At 55.2% G+C, this 23,717-nt stretch overlaps 5 protein-coding genes across 5 annotated transcripts; 1 reads left to right on the top strand and 4 right to left on the bottom strand.

Moving 5' to 3' along the window:
* Positions 1–142: 142 nt before the first annotated feature.
* N7532_003481 (uncharacterized protein) lies at positions 143–10,796 on the bottom strand (the record flags this gene model as incomplete). Its single annotated transcript, XM_056615975.1, has 3 exons — positions 143–1,693; positions 1,774–4,977; positions 5,067–10,796. The coding sequence occupies 3 exons, from the start codon at positions 10,794–10,796 to the stop codon at positions 143–145; spliced, it is 10,485 nt and encodes a 3,494-aa protein (XP_056476332.1).
* A 48-nt stretch (positions 10,797–10,844) lies between these two features.
* Positions 10,845–11,629, bottom strand: N7532_003480 (uncharacterized protein; the record flags this gene model as incomplete). The annotated part of the gene is made up of 2 exons (XM_056615974.1): positions 10,845–10,849; positions 10,897–11,629. The coding sequence occupies 2 exons, from the start codon at positions 11,627–11,629 to the stop codon at positions 10,845–10,847; spliced, it is 738 nt and encodes a 245-aa protein (XP_056476331.1).
* Positions 11,630–11,837: 208 nt separating this feature from the next.
* Positions 11,838–17,693, bottom strand: N7532_003479 (uncharacterized protein; the record flags this gene model as incomplete). The annotated part of the gene is made up of 1 exon (XM_056615973.1): positions 11,838–17,693. One exon carries the CDS (start codon positions 17,691–17,693, stop codon positions 11,838–11,840), a length of 5,856 nt encoding a protein of 1,951 aa, XP_056476330.1.
* Positions 17,694–18,500: 807 nt separating this feature from the next.
* On the bottom strand, positions 18,501–19,596 carry N7532_003478 (short chain dehydrogenase/reductase family protein; the record flags this gene model as incomplete). The annotated part of the gene is made up of 2 exons (XM_056615972.1): positions 18,501–19,504; positions 19,560–19,596. 2 exons carry the CDS (start codon positions 19,594–19,596, stop codon positions 18,501–18,503), a joined length of 1,041 nt encoding a protein of 346 aa, XP_056476329.1.
* Positions 19,597–20,375: 779 nt separating this feature from the next.
* On the top strand, positions 20,376–22,352 carry N7532_003477 (uncharacterized protein; the record flags this gene model as incomplete). Its single annotated transcript, XM_056615971.1, has 1 exon — positions 20,376–22,352. One exon carries the CDS (start codon positions 20,376–20,378, stop codon positions 22,350–22,352), a length of 1,977 nt encoding a protein of 658 aa, XP_056476328.1.
* Between the last annotated feature and the right edge of the window lie 1,365 nt (positions 22,353–23,717).

Raw genomic sequence — 23,717 nt, 5'->3', positions numbered from 1 at the left:
ATAAACAAATAAACTCCAATAAATCCAGACTCAATCCAGGCCCATCACGGTATCCAAGAACCGACGCCAGATTGCCATTTTCACCGAAAAACAAGAAAGATTATAAGACAACGGGGGGAGTACGAGATAAGAGTGTGACGCCTCAAATCACATTACTCATGTCCATTGTAGAAGGAGCCATGGAAGGAGCCATGGAAGGCGCGACGCTGTGCACGGAGCGCGATCCATCGATCGACATGCGATCGCCACTCATCATCCGGGAGACACGCTTGTCCTTGCCGGGGCGGGCGATGAGGACTTGGGCGGGACAGACGACGACTTCGTCGTCGCCTTCGCCGACATCGTTGCCCTTTTTGACGACAAGCGGGAAAAGGACGATGCGGACAACGGCCTGGGAGGATTCTAGCTCGTCGTTGGAGGTGGTTTCGCCGCTGCGCTCGTTCATCAGAGACGCATTGAAGAAGACTTGTCGAGCGAGGTCGCCGTTGGTGTCGTACTCGGGCTGCAGTGGCGGGAGCATGATGAACTCGGCGAGTTGTGTGCGCATCTCCAGAGACAAGTTCACGGCGACGCGGAGGACCTTGCGGAGGGAGTCGAGGAGCTGGCCTTCGACTTGGGAGGGTGGAGGAAGAATGCGGGAGAGGGTGCCGAAGATCTCAAGAGCGACGGCTTCGGTGTCGCTTTGGCGCTGGGAGGCAAAGGCCGGTCGTCGCGACAGGAGGGTCAAGGTGGTGGCGCGCCAGCGGTGGACTGCACGTCGGGGACCGACCTCGCCTAATTGTTTCTCGAGCGACTTGAGTTTCTGGCGCTGTTCTCGGTCCATGCCGAAAAGGTAGCGGGTGAAGATGTACTCCCACACCATGGTCATGACCACCGACATGAAGACATCACGACGGCGGACACGGTCAGAGAGATAGGCATCAGCGTCGGAGCCATCGAGGAGGGCGTTTTCGAAACGGTCGGCCATCTTCTCGTCGTGCAGGTCGCTCAGCGGGCGGCAGCGACGGTGGTCAGAATGCTTAGAGAAGCGCAGCACCCATTGCTGGACGTGACCACAGAGCTTCTGGCACGCCGCGTCGAAGTAATCTTCATCGCGGAAGACAAGGGCATTGTCATTGACCGACGAGGCGATCTGCTGCTGGAGCTCCTTGACTTTATCGCGGGCCTCCTCTAGTTCGGCGCGCAGGCGTCGCAGCTCGGCGTCCTTTTGGGCGAGGGCCGACTCGATCTCTTGTCGGACTCGGTCTTCCATCTGCGACGAGAGCGCATCGTGTTGCGACCGCAGGTCGTCGAGTTCGCGGGTGGACGATTCGCGCACGGTGGTGACTTCGGCAGCGTGGGCGGCAGCGAGGGCAGCATTGGACGCTGTAAGCCCCTCATTCTCCTGGGTCAGACGGCTCATCTCTTTCTGGAACCAGTCCACTGAGCTCTTGAGCTGCTCGACCTCGGCCTCGCGATCTCTCAGATCGGCGCCACTGGAGTTGAGCGCTCGGTCGCTCTTCCGGCGGGCGACGCTGGCATTGCGCAATTTATCCTCGGCTTCATCGCGGGCGGCGATCAACAGACGGTTCTCGGAGATGAGCTGGTCGAGGCGAGTCTCCATGTCCTGGAGTTGTTGCATGCTGCGGCGGCGACGGACACTCGGTGGTCGGCTGGGCGACCGCGGGGAGTTGGGCGTCTCACCCCAGCCCTCCTAGAGTAACCCGTTAGTAAACAAACAATAAACAAATAAACACAGAAATGCAGAATCGCAGAATCGCATCCGGAACTTACGTAGACATCCATGTTCCGGAGGGGCTGCTTGCCCTTGTCATGGACGGGGTCGTAGGAGGAAGAAGAGGGAAGCTGGTGGAGATCGAGATTGGGAGGCTGGGAGTCTAGCGCCCGACTCGCCGCCCGCAGGTCGCTGCTCGTGCTGCGCTTCGTGCGACGCAGCGTGCCCTTGCTGTCGCTGGGCCGCAGGATGGGCATGCCTTGCTCGGGCGTTTTCAGCGGAGATCGCGACGCACTTTTGCTACTGTCACTCTTGCTGGCACTCTCATTCTCTGGCGTGGGCCATCGCTCCCGCGCCAACGCATTGTCCGTGAACTTGCGCACCGGCGTCACCGGGCGAGGCAGGACATGTTCGGGCTTGATCTCCAGACGGGGCGTCCCGTACGGAGCCGTGGTTGCGTCTGGTTCCTGCTCCGCAATGGGATCCAGTGGAGTCCGCGGGCGGGAGAGCGAGTCCTGCTCGAAGGGGCCGCCGAAGAGGGAGCGTGGCGGCGAAGGACCACTGGTGGCGGGAATAGATCCTTCGTCCAGACTCCAGGTCCGGGGAGTCTGCTGGTGTCGGCCATGGATCACGGAGGGCGTGCGGCGCAACTCACAGGCCGAGTCGTCCGGACCTTCCATTTGCGACGGCAGTAGACGCCGGGGCGTAGAGGCCTCCTCGGTGCGCGTAGACGGCGACGAGTCGAACAGTAGAGACGACCGTTCTTTGGTGGCAGGTGCGTGTACGCTATCTTCAGCAATGGGAAGGTTTGGCTCGTCCATCTGGAGTTCCTTCGCAATGGCCTCGGGGGCCTCCTCGGCGGTTGGCGCTGCATCTGCATCTGGGATGGACAGCTCACGGCTGGCTTCGGGGGTCGCTTGGGGTGCTTCCGAGATGGGGATCGTGAGTTCACGATCAGCTTCCTGGTCCACAATCTCTTCCTCAGCACTATCTTTTGGCGACGGGGTTTTGTTCAGCGCCGATCGCTTGAATCCACCACGCTCGAGGCCGGGAAAGAGATTCGCGATCTTGGAGCCACCGGGAGTTGTAGTGCGTGCGGGTGGCTCAGTTTCGATCTCTTTGTTGGCAGATTCCAGCAAGGATTCAGGCTGGGGCTGGGGCTCGGCCAGTTCGAGTTTCTTGTGGGATGACTCGTCGGCGGTCTCGGTGTTGGCCAGAGCGGCTTGTTCGGACTTTCTCTTGTTCTTCTTGGCCTTTTTCTTGTCCTTTTTGCTCAATGGCAGAGAAAAGTCTTCGGCGGACTCCGAATCCTTGGCGACCTCTTGCAAACCAGCAGGAATGGCAGACTCATCGTATGCCTCGATGGTCTGGGGCACGGGCTCGGGGATCTTGACCTCAGGCTCGGGGGCCTCAGGCAAGGATTCGGGCTTGTCGGTCTTGCCATCCCATTCAATCGCAGGAAATTCATCTTCTTCTGGCTTTGCTTCCTCTTGCTTTCTATTTGTAGTAAATTCAGGAACTTCCTCCTCACGAGTTGATTCTTCTGGACCAGGAGAGATTCCCAGACCCTGTTGCTCCTGAGCTGGGGATTCTAGCAAGGCTTTGGCTTCGGCGGCTTTCTTGGCCTTTTTTGCTTTCTTTTTGGAAGCCTTGCGAGAGAGCGGTGCTTCTTCTTCGGCTGGCTCGGGGACAGCGGCAGTCTCGGCTTCAGCTGGCTCGAGAGCAGGCTGAGACTCGGTAGCAGGCTCAACTTCCTTTGGGCCATCCACCTCTGGCTCCAGCTCTTTTGTTGACTCGGCTTCAACTGGAGCCTCAGGCCCGGCAGATTCGAGTTCTGCAGGAGTCGGAACAGGCTGGGGTTCTTCGTCAATGACAGTTGAAGTCTCTGGCTCTGGCTGTTCCAGCTCGACACTCTCCTCAAGAACACCCTTCTTCTTAGCCCTGCGCTTTTCCTTCTTCGACAACTTCTTCGCTTCGGGTTCCTGAGGTCGATCTTCGAACATATCACCAGCGACTTCAAGATCTGCTTCCTTCTCAAGCGCGGTGCTGCGAAGCTTAGCCTCTTCCTCCTTTTGCTGTTCTTGTTGTTCAGGAGTAATAGCTTCAACTGGAACATCCTCAGTAGCTTGTTCGACGGGAACATCTTGATCCTTCTCCCGTGCAGGCGAAGGGGCGTCGAATGGATCCAGTGAAACAACATTCTCCTTGTCAGCCTCCGCTTCCTCTGAATTCTTGGGCTTAGTCGTACTGGGAGTGTGAAGCTGTTCTTGTGGGTCCTCGGGAACTACTTGAGTCTCTGTTGATGTTTCGGCGGTGGGCTCAACTTCAGGCTCTGGTGCAATTTCCTTTGATTTTTCACCAGTTACCTCAGGGGTCGCGGGAATCTCGACTTGGACAGGCTCGGCAGGCATTTCTGCCACAGGTCCAGGCTCAGCAGGAGTATCAAATGGCTGCTCGGGCTCGGCGAGCCGCTCGGTGACAATTTCGGTGGGTGCAGTTGTTACGGGACCAGATTCCTCAATGACATCCTTCTCAGCTGGCTCCGCATGCTCAGGCTCAGCGGGCTGCTCAGTGACATTTTCGGTAGGCTCAGGCGAAGGGGCAGCTTCCTCAGTGATCCCCTTCTCAATTGGCTCAGGTTCCTCACTGGGGACTTCTTGTTCAACCTCAACCTGCTTATCCTCCACAGAAACATCTGTACTTGGAACCTTTGCGACTGGTTCAGGTGCAGGTTCTTCAACAGTAGGTTCCGGCTCAGACGGCTTCTCGCTTTCTAGCGCAGCAGCAGCAGCAGCAGCAGCAGCAGCAGCAGCAGCCTCTCTCTTCTTCTTCTTGCTCTTCTTCTTAGATACAGTAGGCCGCTCCTCTTCAGGCGCAGCCACAGTCTCCCCAGGAGCTTGCTCAGGGGCTTCCGCAGACGGAACTTCGATAGCAATTTCCGTAGCAGTAGCCAGGGCAGGATCGGCCTCCTCTGTAGTTTGTTCAGAGTGAATGTTGGCATCGACATGCTCTTTGATGTCCTCGATAGCAGCGGGCTGCTCTTCGATCGAACCCTGCTGAGCGTCCTTGGGGCTGTCGTCGATGACATCGGATGGTTGTTGTTCAGGTTCAGTAATGTCAGTTGACGGTTGAACCTCTTGCTGGTCATCGGGGGCAGGGGCATCGGCAGCAGCCTGGACAGCAGGCTCTTCGACCGTCTCTGGCAATGCTGCTCCCTGCTTCTCTGCCTCGGAGGCGGCAGCAGCAGCAGCAGCTTCCTTCTTCTTTTTTTCTTGCTTTTCTTTTTTGAAACCGGGGCAGCTTCGACCTCGTCAGGTTGGGGAGCAAGAGCAACATCTTTAAGTGACTGAACTTCCTTGGAAGGCTCGGTCTCTTTAGATGGTTGAGACTCTTTGGTTGGTTGAACTTGCTCTTCAACAACAGGTTCAGTATCTTGCTCTGCAACCGGCTCAGGCTCAGCAATGGTCTTTTCCTGTTCCTCGGTGACAGGCTCGATTTCAGGCTGCTCGATCTTAGCCAAGGGCTCTGGCTCTGGCTCAGGCTCAGCAGGGGTCTCTTCTGGTTGAACCTCCTGCTTTTGCGTCCCCTTTTTGTCTTTCTTTTTTTGCTTCTTGGACAAGTCCGGCTCTGCTTCAACAGATGGTTCTTGCTCAACGAGAGTATTGATAGCCGCAGGGGGGATATCGACTGGTGGCTCGGGGACCACCTCTTTTTCACCAATTTGCTCTTCCTTGGGAGGATCCTCGTCCAAGGTCACAGGCTCAACAACTTCCTCCTGTTTCTCTTCAACAACAGGCACAACATCAGCAATATTTTCATTCATCTCACTCTCAACAACTTCATCCGATTTCTCAACAGCCTCCGGCTCAGCTGCAGGCTCAACTGCAGGCTCAACTGCAGGCTCATCCCCCTCCTTCATTTCACGTTCCCTCTCGCCAAACTCAGAACGCTCAAGCACGGGCTGGGGAGGATAATCTGAAGAACGACTCTCTATCTGCGGCTGCTCTACCTGCGAAAACACGAATTCATCAGTCGAAGCCTTCTCAATTGCCGGCACGTCGGGCGTCTCTACGTCGTGGGACTGATGATCTTTACCGTCATGCTCCGCAGGCGAGGGTGCCGTTACGGGTGTAGAGGTCTCCCGTGTATTTTCGGTGGATTGCTCGGCGGGCTCGGCGGTTGTCGTGTCATCAGTGTCGAGGTTTTTGGATTGGCGCTTTTTCTTTTTCTTTAGCTTGCGCTTTTCCTTGGCTGACATGGCAGTCTCGTTTTCCGGAGTCGCAGGCTCGGACGGTTTCGGCTCGACTGGTGTTTCGGTAGACTCGGCGGCGTCGGTCGTAACAGGCTTGTCGGTCTCGGTGGTCGCTTCAGGTTCCGCGGGCTGATCGGTCTCGGGGGTATCAGTCTTAGCATCCGTCTCCTCTTCAGCAGGCTGTGCTTCAGCAGGCTGTGCTTCAGCAGGCTGTGCTTCAGCAGGCTGTGCTTCAGCAGGCTGTTCTTCAGCAGGCTGTCCTTCAGCAGGCTGTTCTTCAGCAGGCTGTTCTTCAGCAGGCTGTTCTTCAGCAGGCTGTTCTTCAACAGGCTGTCCTTCAGCAGGCTGTTCTTCAGCAGGCTGTTCTTCAGCAGGCTGTCCTTCAACAGGCTGTTCTTCAGCAGGCTGTTCTTCAACAGGCTGTCCTTCAACAGGCTGTTCTTCAACAGGCTGTGCCTCCGCAGCCTCTTCTATTTGAGGCGCATCGACATTTTCTTCGGTGGAGTCTGGAGCCTCGTCGGCTTTGTCGGTTTCTGGCCCAACGTCCTTGGGAGCTTCTTTAGAAGTAGAAAGCTCTTCTCCAGTAAAGTCAACAGAGTTGCCCTTCTTTTTCTTCTGCTTTGCCTTAAGCTTGCGGCGCTCCTTGGCGGACAGGCCTGATAGGTCTGGCTCAGGAGATTCGACACTTTCAGCTGGCTTGTCTTCAGGGACTGTCGATTCAGTTGAAGGTTCAGGCTGCTCCTCGGCCTGGAGAGGAGCGGCAGACTCGGCCCCCACTTCCTTAGAAACATCCTCAGTTGGAGTTTCAGTAGTTTCAACAGTAGACTCGGCAGTTTCTTTAGGAGTATCTTCCTCAGTGGCGGAGACCTCGGTTTCCGGAGCCTTCTCAGCAACAGGCTCCTCGACAGTCTGACCCTCTGCAGGAGTCTCGATTGTTTCTTGAGTCGGGGCATCCTCAGCCGCTGGCACAGTTTCTGATTTAACAGCCTCAGTAAGAGCAGCAGCCTCCTCAGGCTGAGCCTCCACTTGGGGTGCAGACTTCTCTTCAAAATCCACGGAATTGCGGGTCTCCTCCTCCTTCTTCCTCTTTTTCTTCTTGTCCTTCTTCTTCTGCGCAGCAGTCCTAGGGCCAAGCTCAGCCTGGCCGACTGGTTGTTCAGCAGTGTCATCTTTGGGTCCTTTTTCAGGTGCAGGTTCTTCAGGCTTCTGCACATCTTCTGTGGCAGTAGAAGGCTCCATATTTTCGTTAGACACAGGTTCTTCAACGTTTTCGGCTGCGGGCTCGGAAGCAGGGGGCTCGGTTGGAGACGCAGTGACAGTCTCAGAGGCAGGAGGCTCAGTAGGAGACTCTGTAGCAGGCTCGGCAGCTGGCACAGAGGTAGGTTCGGCAGATTCCTCCTTGCTAGCTTCAGACACAGGCTCTTCGGAAAGAGACTGGTTCTTTTTCTTCTTCTTTTTCTTCTTCTTAGAAGAAGTTGTCTCAGGCTCTTCTGCTGGAGGGCTTCCAACGGAAGGCACCTCAGGCTCTTGAACCGGCGCTGATTCTGCCTGCTCCTCGGACTTGGCTGTTTCTTCGGGAGAAGGCTCAGGGACAGTCTTTTCTTCTTCGGGCTTGTCGTCAAGAGACTTTTCTAGGGAAGACTCCTCAGCAGGGACTTGAGACTCTTCTGAAGGAACATTTGCGGGAGCAGTGGTATCGGCTGGCGTGGCCTCTGCTGACTCTTCAGTCACGGGCTCTGCTGGGGGAGCTCTATCATCTGTCGAGGGCTCGGCGGGAGTATCAATTTCTTTCTCCTTTGATTCGGCCTCGGCCTCAGGTTGAACCTCCGGTTCGACAGTAGTCTCTGTAAGAGCAACAGGCGCAGCCTCCTGCTCAGTGGGAGTAGATTCAGATGTCGGCGCAGGCTCCTCTTCAACAACAGACTGCCGCTTCTTCTTGTCCTTCTTGTCCTTCTTCGACATTTTCTTTTGCGCAGCAAAGGGGAGTTCATGTTTGGGCTCTGCGTCAGGAGTCTCGGGAACCTCATGAGGCGTCGTAGCTTCAGGAATGGTCTCAGTGGCAGGAACTTCAGCGGGTGCCTCTTCATGTGCTGGAGTTTTATCCTTCTTTTCCTCTTGAGGAGCTTCAATAGGAGCTTCAATTGGAGCAGGAGTTTCAGAAGTAGGAGGAATATCAGCAGAAGTCTCTTCAGAAGAAGCGGGGACATCAGCAGGAATCTCAGCAGATGTAGTCTCGGCTTCGGGCGGGGAAGTCTCGGCGACAGGAGCTTCAGTCACGGACTCAATTTCCTTGCTAGCCTCAACAGGCTCATCTGCCACAGGTGCATCGGCCTCGGGAACGGCTTCAGCATCCTGGGCGGCATCGGTTTCAGGCATGGGCGCATTATCAGCGGCTTGTGCTTCTTCAGTGGTAGAGCTGATGCTTTCTTGTTGCTTCTGCTGCTTCTTCCTGGCCTTCTTGGCCTTCTTTCTTTCAGCTGCTGTCATAATTTTAGCGGGCTTGTCCAGACGTGCTTCGGACTGCTCCTGGACGGGCTCGGAGTCGTCTTTCCCGGCTGGAGCTGCCTCAGCGGGAGCTTCTTCGACGGCAGACACCTGCACCTGCTCTTGTTCCTTTGGCTGCTCGGGCTCGGGTTCAGAATCATTCTTTACTTCTGAAGTGGCAATATCTCCTGCCGGTGCTTCGGGTGCAGGCTCAATTTCCTTGGCTTCGTCCGCAACAGGATCGGTTTCGACAGTGGGCTCAGCAGATTCAGTTGGCTCTGTAGATTTGGTGGGAGCAGACTCGGTGGATTCGACAGCTTCGATTGACTCAGCGGGCTGGGCATCAGCAGACTCAGAAGGTTGAGGCTCGACAGGCTTCTCCTCTTGGGAAACAGAAGAAACGCTCTGCTTGTCCTTCTTCCGTTGCGTCGCAGTCCTAGGCACCTCAGGCTCGACCTCGGTCTTAGCTTTGGGCTCAGCAGGGGGCAGTTCACGAGATTCCTCGGCTGGCTCAATGGGCTCAGGTTCTTGAACAGCAAGAACCTCATCAACAGCAGCAGGTTCAGAAATATCCTTAGCAAGCTGCTCAGACTCAGGCTGAGGCTCGCCGGTCGGAACATATTGTGTATCAACAGGTTCAACAGAAGCACCTTCTTCGGGCTTAACATCTTCAGCAACCTGCACCGACTCGGGAGCAGTCTCAGGCTCTTGCTGCACCTCAGGCTTGGAATCAACAATCCCAGAAGGAACATCAGTCTCCTCAGCAACAGAATTTTTGTTGTTTTTCTTCTTCTTCTTCTTCTTCTTTTTCTTTTCGTTATTTTCGTCCTTCTTCGAACCTGATTCATCAACCTCTTCAGGCTTGGCTTTTTCTGCTAGAACATCAACACGTTGTTCTTGCTCTGTCGGGATCTTCTTCTCTTCTGTCACCGTAGGCTCAGGCTGTTCCTGGACAGTCTCGTGGAACATGTCTTCGTCTGACTCGGCGGTTCTCTCTGTCGATGCCGGAGGGACTGCGACATCTTGTAGCTGAGATTCCTGCGCTTCGGTAAAGGTAAATTCTGGCTCTTCGATTTCGTGGGTCTCGGTTGTAGGAGCTTCAGTGGGCTCCTCAGTAGCCTTGCTCGAGTCATCGGCGGTAGCCTCGGGCGCGGTCACAGCAGCGGTATCTTCCTGGGGAGTCTGGACAGACACTGACCCTGCGGGCTCGGTAATTTCTCGAGTTTTTTGAGCATCAGGGGAAGCCTCAGTAGGCGCAGGTGTCTCGGAAACAGTGACATCCTGCGGAACCTCCTTTGTAGACTCAGCCTCTATGGCAGGAATAGACTCCGGCTCTTGACCAGTTTCAGCAGGCTTCTCCTGAGCCTCTTCAGCAGCTTGTTCCAGTGTGGCATCAGCGGTAGCTTCAGCGGGAGCAGCCTCGGCAGAAACAGATTTGACAGGCTCGGTAGAAGCAGCTCCGATCTCTGGCATAGGTTCGGGGACAGAGGAATCTGGCTCAACAGTAGAAACAAGCTCGGCAGTAGGAACAGGTTCGACATCGAGTTCCTGCGACAATTCAGCCGGTTCGCTTTCCAGCTGAGGCTGAGCGGGAGCATCTTTCACAGGAGCAGACAAAGCTTCAGGCTCAATGGAACAATATTGGTCTTCGGTCTCAGGCTCTGGAACCTTTTGTTCGGCCGGAGCAGGCTCAGAAGTCAAGTCGACACTTTCACTGGCTTGATCCTTCTTGCCCTTCGTATTTTTAGTTGCTGCCGGTTCCTCAGTGATTGGTTCCTCGGCCGGTGGATCTTGAACAGGCTCGCTGGGCTCCTCGACGGGCTCGAGAATATCTTTAGCTGCTTCTTCAACAGCAGGCTCAAAAGGCTTGGCAGATTGCTCCTCGACGGCAGTACCAGGCTCGCCGATCTCCTCATCTGGGCCCTTCTCCTGTGCTGACTCAGCGCTGACGGCAGCATTCACTACATCCGCGAAGCCAGGGAATGCACCTGGAGCACTGGAGATCTCGACAAGAGCTTCTGGCTGCTCGGAAATTGAATCGGATACCTCCTTGTCAGCTGGCAAAGTAGGGTCCTGATTTTCCTTATTATCAGATCCCTTGCGTTGCTCAATTTCCTTTGCAGCAGCAACGACGGCGGAATCGACCACACCGGAAAATCCAGCACCCTTAGGAGTCCCAGACCTGGATGCCTGCTCCTTCTCTGCGGTGGGTTCCTCAGTTTCGATTTGAGGAGCAGTCTGCTCAACATCAAGTTCACGCGTTTGCCCGCCCTCATGGGTATCCTTAACACCAACCATCGACCCCTCGACAGAAGGAAGCGCCTCCATAGTCGGCGAAGGAGGCATTTCAGGAACCCAGTGGGATCTTGAAGGAGTTCAGACGGAGAATGGAACTCATACTTGGGCTTTTCCTTCTTCGCCGAATCTTGCGCAGCATCACGCGCACCAAAGTCCTCGGCAGTAGGTGTAGCCTGTTGGGAATCGAGGACATCAAAATCTCTCTCGCCCTCATTAGCCTGGTCAGTCGAGATTGTCAGACCGGTTGGGCGTCGATTCTCCATAATCGAGTGGCTGAGATCAACCTGTTCCCAGCTTCGAACGGCATCTTCATCATTCAGTGCGCGGAGGTCCTCCACGGATGGAGCGCGGGAAGAGGTCTTGCTTGATGGCAAGGAAGGAAGAGGCTCGTCGGTTTCGGCTTCAGCTTTACTGGAACCATGGCGTTCAACAAGCCATAGCGGTCGAATCTCGCGCGAATTGCGGAATTCAACGGAGTTCTTGGAGCGGTGGCGGGATTGTGTTGGCGAGCCTGGGGAGCCGACTGTTGGTGATTCGGTCGTTGGCACAGCTCGTGACAAACTGGGTGAAATTGGTGGACGACGGAAGTGTAAAGGAACTGCTGTTGGAGATTCGGTAGTTGTCGAACGTGCTGTGGATGATCGTCGGCCGCGAGTAGATTGATCTCCGTCCCGGGTCGCTTCTGGTGAGGAGGGTCTACTCTGTGACTTCGGGGCCAGATCGAGGGCTCTCTCTGTGCCTGGAGGAGAGATGGAGCGGCTGCGAGGTCGGTCTTGCATCAGACCCTCGCCTAGTGCCAATCCGGCAGCTGTCATGGCTGCTCCCTCTGCGATATCAAGCCCCGAAGCACCACGGTCGTCGCGCTCAGTTGCGGCTGGCATTTCGGGGCGTTCCCCTAAAAAAGAGTGGTCGCGGGCGTCATCGTCCTGGACATGGAAAGTAGCAAATGCTTAGCATGAATTCTTGTAAGGTTGGATTGTGCATTCGATGATAAGTCGGGGTTGGAAAGGGCAACTGAACTATATGGCAATAAGAGTGTACAAGAACGCAAGGTTCAACATGTCAACAAAGAAAGGAAAAAATCAAATGCTATACCTTCTCATAATCCCGACGTTTTCCGGACTCGACGATTTCCTCGTACCGATGACGACGACGTTCTTCCTTCTCTTGTCGACGCGATCGATACTCTTCCAGATTGGTTTCATCCGCATTGTCAGATCCATAAAGACTATCTCCTCCGCTGGAGCTGCGTGACTTGGAAGAGCGCTTCTTGCGTCGACGCCTTTCGTCATCAAAGCCGACTTCCGATATAGTCTCCCGAGATGATCGCTTCTCTAGAGAGGTCGTGGAACGATTGCGGTCGTCGGCAGGTGCCGAGACCCGCGAGCCAAAGATGTTTCGCAAGAAACTGCCAGAGCTCGGTTCTTTGTCATCCTTGCTCTTGCGCTTTTCGCGGGTCTCGTCGATGCGTGCGGGTGAAGAAGTCACCGAAGCTTTGTCGTCAAAGTCGCGTTCCCGAGACGAACGATGACGGTGCTTGCGGCGTTCAGTCTTGTCTGCATCATCATCATAGGAAGTCACGGCGGATCGAGCATCATCATCCCTCTCCTTGTCTTCTCTGCTCTTCCTCTTCTCACGAGTCTCATCAATCCATGCGGGAGAAGAGGTGACTGAAGCGGTATCATCGAGGTCACGCTCTCGAGAGGAGCGGTGGCGGTGCTTGCGACGTTCAGACTTGTCCGCATCCTCGTAGGAGGTAACAGCCGAACGAGCATCGTCATCAACAGAGAAAGTGTCGCTATCACGCTTGGAACGACGCTTGCGCCGTTTCTTCTCGCCATCGCCAGCCTCGCCGTCTGAGGGGGCAGGGGACGCCACGTTGGCTGGGATATTGAGATGCAGATCAAAATCATCGCCACTGCGATGGGACTTCCTGGACTTGGATGACTGTTCGTATTCTCTCTCAGCAGGAGCAGAGAAGACGGAACGTGAATCACTGCGAGAAGGCGAGACGTCTCGAGAGGAAGTAGTATGAGAAAAGTCGAAATCGTCCCTACCGCGACGAGACTTTCTAGACTCCTTCTCCTTCTTATTCCCCCTTTCAGGCGGAGCAGAGAACACAGAGCGAGAATCATCATGAGAAAGCGAAACATCATGCGAAGAAGTAGCAGGAACCTCCTCAGCCCGAAAACGCACCTCATGCGACAGCTCAAAATCATCATCACTGCGACGAGACTTCTTTCTCTCGTAATCCTTGCCAACAGGAGCAGAGGAGACCGAGCGGGAATCATCACGAGGCTCAGGAGCAGTCTCAAACCCGCCAGGCATAGAGAAGACCTCATGATCCTCCAGAGATTCAGGTCGCTGCTTGCCCTTACCATTCAATGTTTCGATGACCTCCTGAGCAATGGAGCCGCGCTCGGGAGTTGGGAATGACGTGACATCTTCTTGTTCAGTCAGGGGTTCAGGCTCAGCATAGATTGGCTTTTCTTCAACATGCTTGACGGATGGAGTGATTTCTCTGGATTGGCTAGGCTCGTCGATGTCTATTTCGCCTTCCACGAATCCGTGAGGTTGCTGGGGTTGATAGTGAGGAGAGAAAATACCCTCATCCTCGGAGCCGGGGGGAGAAGTTCGAGTGTGATATTTCGGATCGTTAATCACGAATGAAGGGTCGAAGCCGGCCGCTTCAGTACCGGCCGCGACGATGGCTGCGAATTCAATATCTTCTCCGTAGGAAGGTGCTGACCCAATATCCCTTGAATTGGACTGTTCCGGCTTGCGCATGGGCAGTTCCTTGTCATCGAGCGGGGAGATATCATGCTCGAGCGGATCTTGATCAGACGAAGAAGGCACCTCATACTCGTGAGTCGAATGCTCGCCCCAAGAGACACGGGAACCGGTGGACGGGCGCTCACGCTGTTTGCGCTCGACTGGCTCAGGAGGTTCAACATGCTCAGCATGTTCGACGTGCTTGTCAGGCTCAACGTACTCGACAAGCTGGTCGGTTTCCGGGGCCCGGGCGGCAGAGGTTGGACCCGAAATACCCAGGGCAGATCCGTTCACACTGTGAGGAGGGGTAGGGTCGATGTAATTAAGGCGTGGAACCGGCCACGGCAAATGGTCATGATTTTCATAAGGCTCTTGGCCAAATCGGGACATTTCTTCTTCACGTAATTCGCCGCGGGCCTTGCGGACGTTGGCGGGCATCACTTCGACGATAGAAGGTTGTTCAGGAACGTCGCGATCTCGCGTCTGTTCGTCGGGGCTGTGGCGGATTTCGGCAGGGGCATAGAATTCGGCATAGTCATCATACACGGGAGAAGGAGAGGTGGCTTTGCGGGTTGAACGCTTGCTTGGTTTATCGCGGACCTCGACAGGCTCCACGACACTGGAAATAGTGGATGATTCGATGCCTCCGGGCTGTTGTCTATCAGCGCGGCGTTTGTCACGGCGTGACTTGTAGCGTCGAGAGCTAGTTTCAGAGGCGTCGTCGCCCTCGTGAGAAGCGTGGGAAATAGCGCTGACAGCGGCGGCACCAATAGCACCAGCAGCCGCCGCTTCAACCCATGACGAGGATGAACTCTCCTTTTTTACTCTTTCGCTACCACGGCGCTCGGCATCGCGACGAGCTTCTTCTTCTTCTTCGCGGTCAATCAGCTGAACAGAGTCATCCTCTTCCCGGGATCTCTGATCAAGACGGTTCAGTCGACGTTCACGCTCCGCCTGCTCCTCGGTCAGATTGAAAGACACAGAGGCTTGATCTTTGGCTGTAGAACGACGCTTGAGACTGGAGACAGATTGGTTCTCTTGAGTAGGGAAGACCGGAGACGAGTCACTTCGGCGAGGCTTGCGGCGCTCAACGTCGTCCTGGCTCCAAACAGCATCCCGGGATGCCTGAGGCTGGAACCGGGGGTCATACTGATCGTACTCATTGGCAAAGATCGGAGGAACGACCGGTGCACTGTATGCAGGAATAGAGCTAGGAAAACCACCCTGGGTCGTGTAGACAGATTGAGAAACAGGAGTGACCGGCTGAGGCTGCTGCAGAGGAATCGGGCCAGGGCGCACCAAAGGAGGCTGGCCATCGGAAGCAACAGAGGTCGACACTTTGGCGGCATCGAAGCGAGAAGGGTCAGAGGTGGGCATGGGATAGACTTGCTGGAGACTACCGGCCTCGCTGGGGGGACGGCTGTCGCGATGGCGAGCGACAGAAGCAATAGCGGCACCCCCAAGAGCACCAGCACCGGCAGCAAGAGCAGCAGACTTCTTATCCTTCTTCTTGTCTTTCTTGCTGCTTCTCCAGCCCCAGCTCCATCTTTTGCGGCTGCGGCCGGAATCAGAGCTCGAATCAGCACTGCTACCACCGAAAGCCAGAGCGGAGCTGACACTGGAAGGAGATTCATCAGAAGAGTCGGCGTCAATCCACTCATCATCCTCATTGGCAGAAGAGTTGTAGTTGGAATGGCGAGAGCGAGGATCCCTGGAACTCAACATCTGACCGGTACTACGGCCGCGACCACTCGATGAGGCAGCGAGAGCTGTAGCTGTAGCACCCAGACCCATCAGTGCTGCATTCACATCTTCGTCCTTCTTGCTCTTCTTCTCCTTCTTGGACTTGGACTTTTTCGAGAAACCAGTACCAAAGGCAAGATCATTGTCAAGCGAGGAAGAAGACGAGCTACTGAAAGAGAAAAATCCTCGCCTCTTCTTCTTGCTGCTCCCCTTCTTTTTCTCGTGCTTCTTTTTCTGGTTCTCGGAGGTGGATGTGAAGAAAGAGGTGAAGCCACCAACAGACTTGGCAGCAGGACGAGAGACATCCACGAATGATGAGCTGGAAGATGATTCTTTGCGTCGCTGAGCTCGCGAGGGAGAGCGACTACGACTTCGCTGGTGAGACTTGGAGACTGCGAGCGCTGCACCGCCAACTGCCGCACCCAGCGCGGCCTCCTTCATGAAAGAATGGTGGCCAGACCGAGAAGAGGACCGCGAGCGTGCCCGTCGGGAATGCTTGCTGTCGGAATAATACTCTCGCTGGGGGCTGCGGTCGGTTCGGCGAACCACACCACGAGATGTATAGCTTCTGCGATCCGACATGTCATCTCCATCGTAGGATGAGGCACGATCACCCGCCATGCGACCAGAACGCAAATTGTACGAGTCGTTGAAATCTTTGCCAGAGAAAATCGACTTGGCGGCATAGCCTGCCAGCATCCCAGGTAGCCATGAGGACGACTTCTTCGATCGCTTGCGCCGGCTTTCGTCTTCTGAAGAATGGTATCGACTGAGTTTGCTCACTCGAGAAGAACTGCTAGCACTATAGCGGTCGGCAGAGTGTCGACGTCGATGGTAGTGATGCTTGCGAGGCGCGTCAATCGAGCTAGAGTGCGGGTCGAAACAGTACTTGCAGACGCCAATGGTCTCAGTGTAATCCTCGAAGCGTCCCACGCCTTCCGGGTCACGCCAGAAGTCCACAAATTTCGAGAGAGGACCCCGATGGCGTTGCTGGTAAGCAAGACCGCCGGGTGCGTATGGGTAATAACCAGGACGGTGGGGAATGGGGTGAGAGTGTGAGTGAGCATGGTGGCCAGCATATCCCGCAGCGCCAGCAGCGCCAGCAGCCATCATGGCATTATTGGCCCCGGACCCATGCAGAGGAAGTCCGGTCTGGGAGGATTGCTCGTAGTTCTGGAAGGTGTACTGCGACGAGTTCTCGGGGCTGGAAGAGTGATGTTGGTGGCCAAGCATGTATCCTGCCGCTGCACCTGCCGCGGCAGCGCCAATGCCAGTGCCAACACCATATCCGGGTTTAGGAGGCTTGCTGGTACTAGATGCGCCGGGCGGCCGCGAGTATGAAGAAGACTGTTGTTGTTGGTATGCAGTCGTAGAGTGCTGGGACTGAATCTCTTCATAGGATGACATGGTATTACCCAAGCCATACCCGACAGCGCCGGCCGCTGCTGCCGCGGGAACTGCACCAGAGACAGAAGGCTTGCTGGGCTTTGAAGGCTTCGATGGGTTGGATGGCTTAGAAGGCTTAGACGGAATGGATTGCGACTCGACTGGGTTTGTGTCTGCAAAATACGCCGCGGCGGCACCGACCTGGCCCATACTGCTCGGCTCCGGCGGAGGATTGGAATTCGGCGATGCGGCCTGCAGGTGTGCTTGGCTGGGAGGGATCACCAGCGGTTCAGGCGGTCGCACACCGGGCTGATCTTGCACCGACTGTCCCTGGTCACCGTAATAGTCTGCGGCAGCGCCAGCAGGATTGGGAAGATATGGTTCCGCAATGACGGTCGGGAATTGGCCTGGGAATTGCTGTTGTACATGGGGGTCGTAGGGTGATGGCGTCGACTCGTGGGCAGGCGAGAAGGGCGCCGGCGGCATCCCACTGGCATACTGGCCGGGAAACTGCGAGAAGCCGGGCGCAGCGACGTCGGTGGCAAACTGCGCACCAGGGGCACTCGAGGGCATCGTGGGCATGTATAGGTCTCCAGACCGAGTGCGCCGACGCTCGCGACGGTCGCGCTTCTGATCATCGTCATCGTCGATTCTGTCATCGGTTCCTCGACTCCTCCGTTCACGGTCTCGCTCGCGGCTTTCTGAACGGTCGCGATCACGACGACGAGAGCTCTTGCTTTCCCGGTCACTGTCCCTGCGCTTGGGAGTGCGCTCGATTCGGCCGGGGTTGTCAGCGGACTCGGGCTTGGCGGATACGAAGGATGCGACGGAGTCGCTGGCGATGCTGGGGGCACCACGGCTCCTTCCTGAGGTCGACGGCTCGTACGAAGTCAAGTCGCCCAGGCCGCGATCACGGTCGTCACCCCGTGAGGACTTGCGGCTGTGTGCAGACTTGGACTGGGACTTGCGACGGCTGTTCTTGGAGCTGGTGGTGCTTTGGACGTCGGAGGACGACCGGCCCCCGCCCATGAGGGCTTTGAACATGGTGGGCAATAATTCACAGGGATGCCCAAATGGGAACGGCCACCATGTGGAGGAGGAATGTGGTGATTGAATTGGGGAGGGGAATCGGAATGTTAGAGATGAGGTTGGGGTGGGTTGTTATGGTTTGTTTGGGGGAGTAAACAACGGAGCTGAACCGTGGATCTTCTCTCGGAAGCCCCAGCGGAGACGGACTCGATCCTCGGTTGCCCGATCGATCAACCAACCTGGAATTTCGTTACCTTAGTAGGTAGTCCACCACAATTTAAGTTGAAAAATCGATAAATGCTGCGTTGTGCACGATGCAGACGGCAATGCAGCGAATGCAGAAGGAGGGAGAAAAAGAGGTGAGCGTCGAGCGAGTTCAGTGTGGAGCGAATCAAAGTCGCGGTGAGGCGGGTGCACGTGCCACGCCAGCGAAGAACTACAGATTCAGCGATTGCGAAATTACGCTGTACCTTAGGGAGTGATTTATGTAATTATTTGCACAATTTAGAAAGACGTTAATCCAACTGGACATTAACCCTTGATTGTAACAGCAGCTATAGGCCCAAATGTCGCACAATGCGTTGTTGAGTAACGGCTCGGCTGGGATTACTACAATCAATATACGAGTGCCTTACACTATTTAGTTCACTAGGTAAGTTAGTTAGTTATGTATGGTGTAAGCAATCCAGAACAATCAGACGAAACCCATATTTACAATCAACGACCAGTAATTCCAATACAATACCCTACCAAATAAAACAGACAAAAACAAAATGGTATCCAAAAACTCACCACTGCCACAGTGTCAGAGTGTCTCTGACATCACGACGCCCGCACCAGCTGCTCCAGCCGGCAGCGCAGGCCATGCTGGAGCCACAGTGGGTACCCGCGGAGACGATGACACAGATATCCCGCTGACCCCGGCAACACCACATTTCCACTCTCCCCCGTCAACACCTGCTGCACAATCCCCTCCGCCACCGTCTCCGGGTGCAAGAGCGGATTGAACCATGTGTCCTCCGGCGTCAACACCCCTATCAACGGCGTGCGCGTGAATCCCTGCGTCACCAGCACTGTCCGCACCCGTGGCGCCTGGTACCGAGTCACCAGCTCCGCGGCCAGGCCCTCGTGGAAGGCAATCGCCGCCGCCTTGGATGCAGAATAGTCGACCATGTTCGGGGTCACAGTGTACCCGGCTTGCGAAGCGACCGTCACGACCATCCCGTGGTTGGCGCTGATCATATCCGGCAGGAACTCCTGCGCCAGCCAGTAGTGCGCGAACGTGTTGACCTCGAACATGCGCCGGGTGGTGGACTCGGTCGTGCCGAGGATGGTTTTGCCCGTCAGGATACCCGCGTTGTTGATGAGGATGGTGGGGCGGCCGAACGAGGCGCGGATGGCATTTGCGACTTCCTTTATGTGAGCTGGTGAGGTGATGTCGCATTCGAAGTAGCGGACACTGTTGGGCAGGGTCTCGGTGGGCGGCGTGATGTCCAGAATTGCGACTTTGATGCCACGCTCGCCCAGCATTTGCGCGACTTTGTGGCCGATGCCGCCGCTACCGCCAGTTAGCAAAACAACTTCGCGGTTCCAGTCATAGTGGTCGAGCTGGCCGTTGTTGATGGCGCGGCGGTCGAGCCAGGTGCCGACTCGGCTGAGGACCGCGAGGGCGGCGAGGGTGCGCAGGGCTTTGAGGAGATGTGGGCGGGTTGAGATGAATTCACGGCCTTTGTCGGTGTATTGGGCGAGGGCCAGGAGGGGCACCATTTTCCAGGGACAGAGCAGAGTGCGCGAGATCAGCTTGCCCAGCACATCGGCCGTGAAGCCTAGCAGGAAAAGTTAGGATCCGGTCATCCGGTCATCTCCAGGCTGGTCGCATACCTTCTCGAGATGGCCATTTCTTCGCGGGCGATGCCATGATGACAGCACGTAAAATGAATTAGGATGAATGTAGGGTGTATTATTGCTGTGTGAGTCTCGGCGACACTGGCAGAAGACTAAGATGAAATGGCAAGGGACGGGATAAATAATGAGGCTGATGATCTGCAGCCGCATTCTGCGGGGAAGCCGAGGTCCGCGCACAAATATGCATTTGGTACTGCATTGCCCATGCCTTCTTATGTATACCTGAAGTAGAGATGATCGACTTGATACTCATTGCAGACATGACTGAAAATAACCTAGCGCTGACTGCATCTCGAGGGATGGAATGAATACTGTCATCGTATAGACATCTCTCAAAGCAACCATCGGCATACTTCACAGCCACTTCGAACCACACCAGTCTGTGAAAGAAGTTTGTCAAAGGAAAGTCAAATATCAAATATCTGCTTCGCAGAATGTCTTTGACAACTGTCAATTTTTGGAACGTTGGTTCTCGGAATCACTGTTCGTTCTTTATTCTCATCCCGGCTCTTCCGGTCCCTTTCTTTCCTCCATGCCTACAAGAAGACCAAATCAGAAGGAGGCGGAGCAAAGATTGCACCGATTTTCTTTTACTAAACATGTCTGTTGCTTCTAGTACCTGTGAGGATGAAAGGAACCTCGTGTCGCTGCTTGAGGTCGAGGACAAAGTATAAAGAGAACGAGCATTCAGTCTCAGCATGAGAATGAATCAGACAATTTTCTTTCCTAGTTTATCGTTTTGAGACCAAAAATCTATGTCTGTATCTTTATACCGATAAAAGCTGTTACAAAATGAGGGACGGTATTAAGAAACGCGTGAGAAATGCCTGGGAGCGGGTGCGCCGTCGTTCTTCCACCCCTGGCCCTGAACAAACACCCCCTCCTCCTCAAACCGCTCCTTCTGCTCCTCATCCTGCTCGACGGCCCTCCGGGGCAGCCCTCGCTCTCGCAGCTGGACTCAAAATTCCAGGAACAACATCAGTATGGTCTGGGAAGTTTGCCCCCGGTACGGGGACGCAGCAGCGGGCAACTGGAGCTCAACCGCAAGGAGCTGGAGCAGGACCACCTACCATATCAGTCAAGCTCCCGCAAACAGCAACGCTGCAGTCCATGGTGGGACTCACCCCTACTCAGGCGACCACCCTGGCCGGACATATCCAGATCGATCCGACGGGCACCGGACCTGCGTCGGGACCAACACCTCCCATTGTTCCTCGACAGCAAAAGTATCCCTCATTCCAATGGAAGGGAGAACTGAGACGACGGTGGATAGATGATCCTGCCGTCGATGGATGCACGATTGACCACACGTACTTGGACTACGTCGAGCTCGATCGGAACTATACGCTCCAATACCCGATCCGTAGAAACCTGACCGAAGACTTCCGCGACACAGTGCAACACGAGGGCCTCGTCAATGAATTCGACAATCCACCAGCTGACCCCAACAATTCCGTCTATCAAACGCACATCCGCCGGCACCAGCTGATGAACTTCGACATCACCACCGGCCCCGGCATCATTGTCGTGAATGGCATCTGGCGCGAGCCCTATTCCCAAGCACCATGGGGCTACGAGATTCTCCTCGCTCTCTACGAGCGAGACTACGACATAATGACTCTGAGGTTCATCTTCATGAACGTAACCAGCGGCGAAACGCTCGACTTCGTCCGCGACCACGTCTACACCCCCATCAACAACCTCAGATGGCCCGACCCCGACTACGTCGAATTCGCCCACGGAACCCAAGACTACGACGCCTGTCTCGGCAGCAAGCTAGGAAAGCTCGCAGCCTGCACCGTGCTAGCCGGTTTCGTGCGCGGCACTCACCAAATCAGCCGTATCCTCTGCTGGCCCAGCTCCGTCGGCTCAGGCAATGACACCATGCCAATCCTGCGCTTCGACATCGTCGAACAAGGCCCGAACCCCAGACGACGACCCACCCGACGAGTCGCGCAAGCCGGCGGCCAAGCCAACATCCAGATCCCTTGGGAAGTCTCCATGCAGTATCCAATGCACTTTGGCAAGCTCCAAAGCGACGGCCTGCGATATCGCGAATGGATCGAAGACCCATCAGCCCCGGGCTGCATAGTCCAACCAACCGATCTAACCTTCGACGCCTTCATCACAACACGCCCCTTAAAAGGTCCCGCTCGCGCCCGCTTGCCAGAGACCTACCGGAGCCAGCTCCACGGCATGAGCGCCGCACAAGGCCACGACCTACCCACCTACAAATCCCCATACCGCTACTTCAACATCTCATTACCGGACATAGTCTGGATAGGATATATCGGTCCTGGCGTGATCTTCATGCGCAACCTCCTGCGCCGTAGCCACGCGCCTCACATATCCGCCGTCTCGCATGCATTCTATAATCGCAATTTCGACCACATGACCCATAAATACCAGCTGAGGCATTTGATGTTTACAGATATCAACGAGATCTGGACGTGGCGGTTCTGTCGCGAGATTCTGTATCCGGATAATGGGTGGGCTTGGGATGACGATGCGCCGCAGGGTGTGCGGAGAAAGTTTAATCGAGGAGGTCGGAATTTCGATGCCTTGCTCGGAACCTCCATTGGCAAGATTGCCGCTGCGACGGTCTTGAGCATGTATCCGCGAGGTGTGAAGCCGATTACTGCTATTTATATTTGGCCGACGAATGGGGTTGGGCCTGGGCCGGTGATGGGTCCCTCGCCGCGGGGTTTGTCGTTGACGATGCGGTTTGATATCCAACAGGTAGGGCCAGGGACTCCTGGATTTACTTAGACGTGGTTTTCTTGTTTGGACTGGGGTTATATTTGCAGATTGATTATTATCTTGTTTCTGAGATTTTGTTTTGTGTCGTCTTGATTAAAGCAATGGTGTTGAGCACATGCCGTTCTTGGATTGCAGAATAAGGTTGCCGAAAAGTAAATTTTAACTACACTGCCATAAGATTTCACTACAAACTATTGAGACTGCTGCAGTAGGTTGCCTGCAGTTGCAGCCCTCAAGTAGCCTTGCTGACATTCGCGCAGAAGCAGTCGGTAAGAACTCCAGATGATCACCATTACCCCCTCTCTACCGGCATGTATGCCCCCCAGACGCAAAACTGGCACAAATCGCCAAGCTAAGCTTGCTTGACACAAGACAAAGCGCAACTGCAATTGAATGAGTAATGATGGTATGTGACCCGTCCCATCCCTCAATCCCAGAGTTTGACTGGGACTGTACAAAGTTATAATCGCTGACAGGCAATCTCGACTATACATTCGCAATGTATTTCTATCTTCGCTATTCCTAACAATATGCTTCGATCACCCTGCCTCAATACTTACCAGCCCATCCATCAATCTGGAATGCTGATGCGGCCGTTACGTGGCCGTGCATGCCCTCCGATGATTGGATGTATCCCCTGGATATAACAGCCGGGCCACTGAGGCTCATGCATCTCAGCAGACATGATCCCTGTCAACTCAATCCTGCAATTATAGTTATCTACTAATCGCATAAAAAAGAGTGAAAACCCCCCATCACGTAAAAACCACCCATAATGTGATATCATTCCCAAAGGAATCGGAGCCAAGTTCCATCCGATCCTCTACCTCCACTCAGGGTCTTGGTGGAACCCGAGAATGAGATCACCAAACGACGACCCAAAAGGAAAAAGCAGAAATTGGCCCGATGGATCAGCGCTCACAGCAAGAAAAAAGCAAAGACAGACTCGGTCTCGAATCGACTCGACTCGCGTGAACCACTAGTGGCTATGGTGCGGGGCTTGGCCAATTCCTGTTTTTCATTGCGATCAGCTGGCGAGTTGCCTATCCGCGTGGAACGATTGGGAGAACCCCGTTTGTAGGCAAAATTGGGAACTGCTGACCGCCCGATAGCGGTGGACAACACATGGCAGGAAATCGGCGCTGGCCCTAGCAACCACCACACGCTAGCACGCGCCTAGCAACACTACTGCGTGGTGACTACCGTCTGTACGACCGAGCACTCCTAGGCAGTCGTGTTGGGAGTGAGCAATTATTCTACAGGACTCTCATGTAAGTTGGTAAGTAAGTGGGTGTACCTGGATGCCCCTGAAAAATCTATCGCAGAGCCGTGGTTTTCGTCGCAACAGCACATCTCAACCAGGGATTGCGTCAA

The sequence above is a fragment of the Penicillium argentinense genome, assembly GCF_028826775.1.
Source record: "Penicillium argentinense strain IBT 30761 chromosome Unknown utg000004l_segment0_segment0, whole genome shotgun sequence".
NCBI lineage: Eukaryota > Fungi > Ascomycota > Eurotiomycetes > Eurotiales > Aspergillaceae > Penicillium > Penicillium argentinense.
The sequence above is the reverse complement of the archived record's forward strand: the minus strand, read 5'-3'. Positions and strand labels throughout refer to the sequence as shown.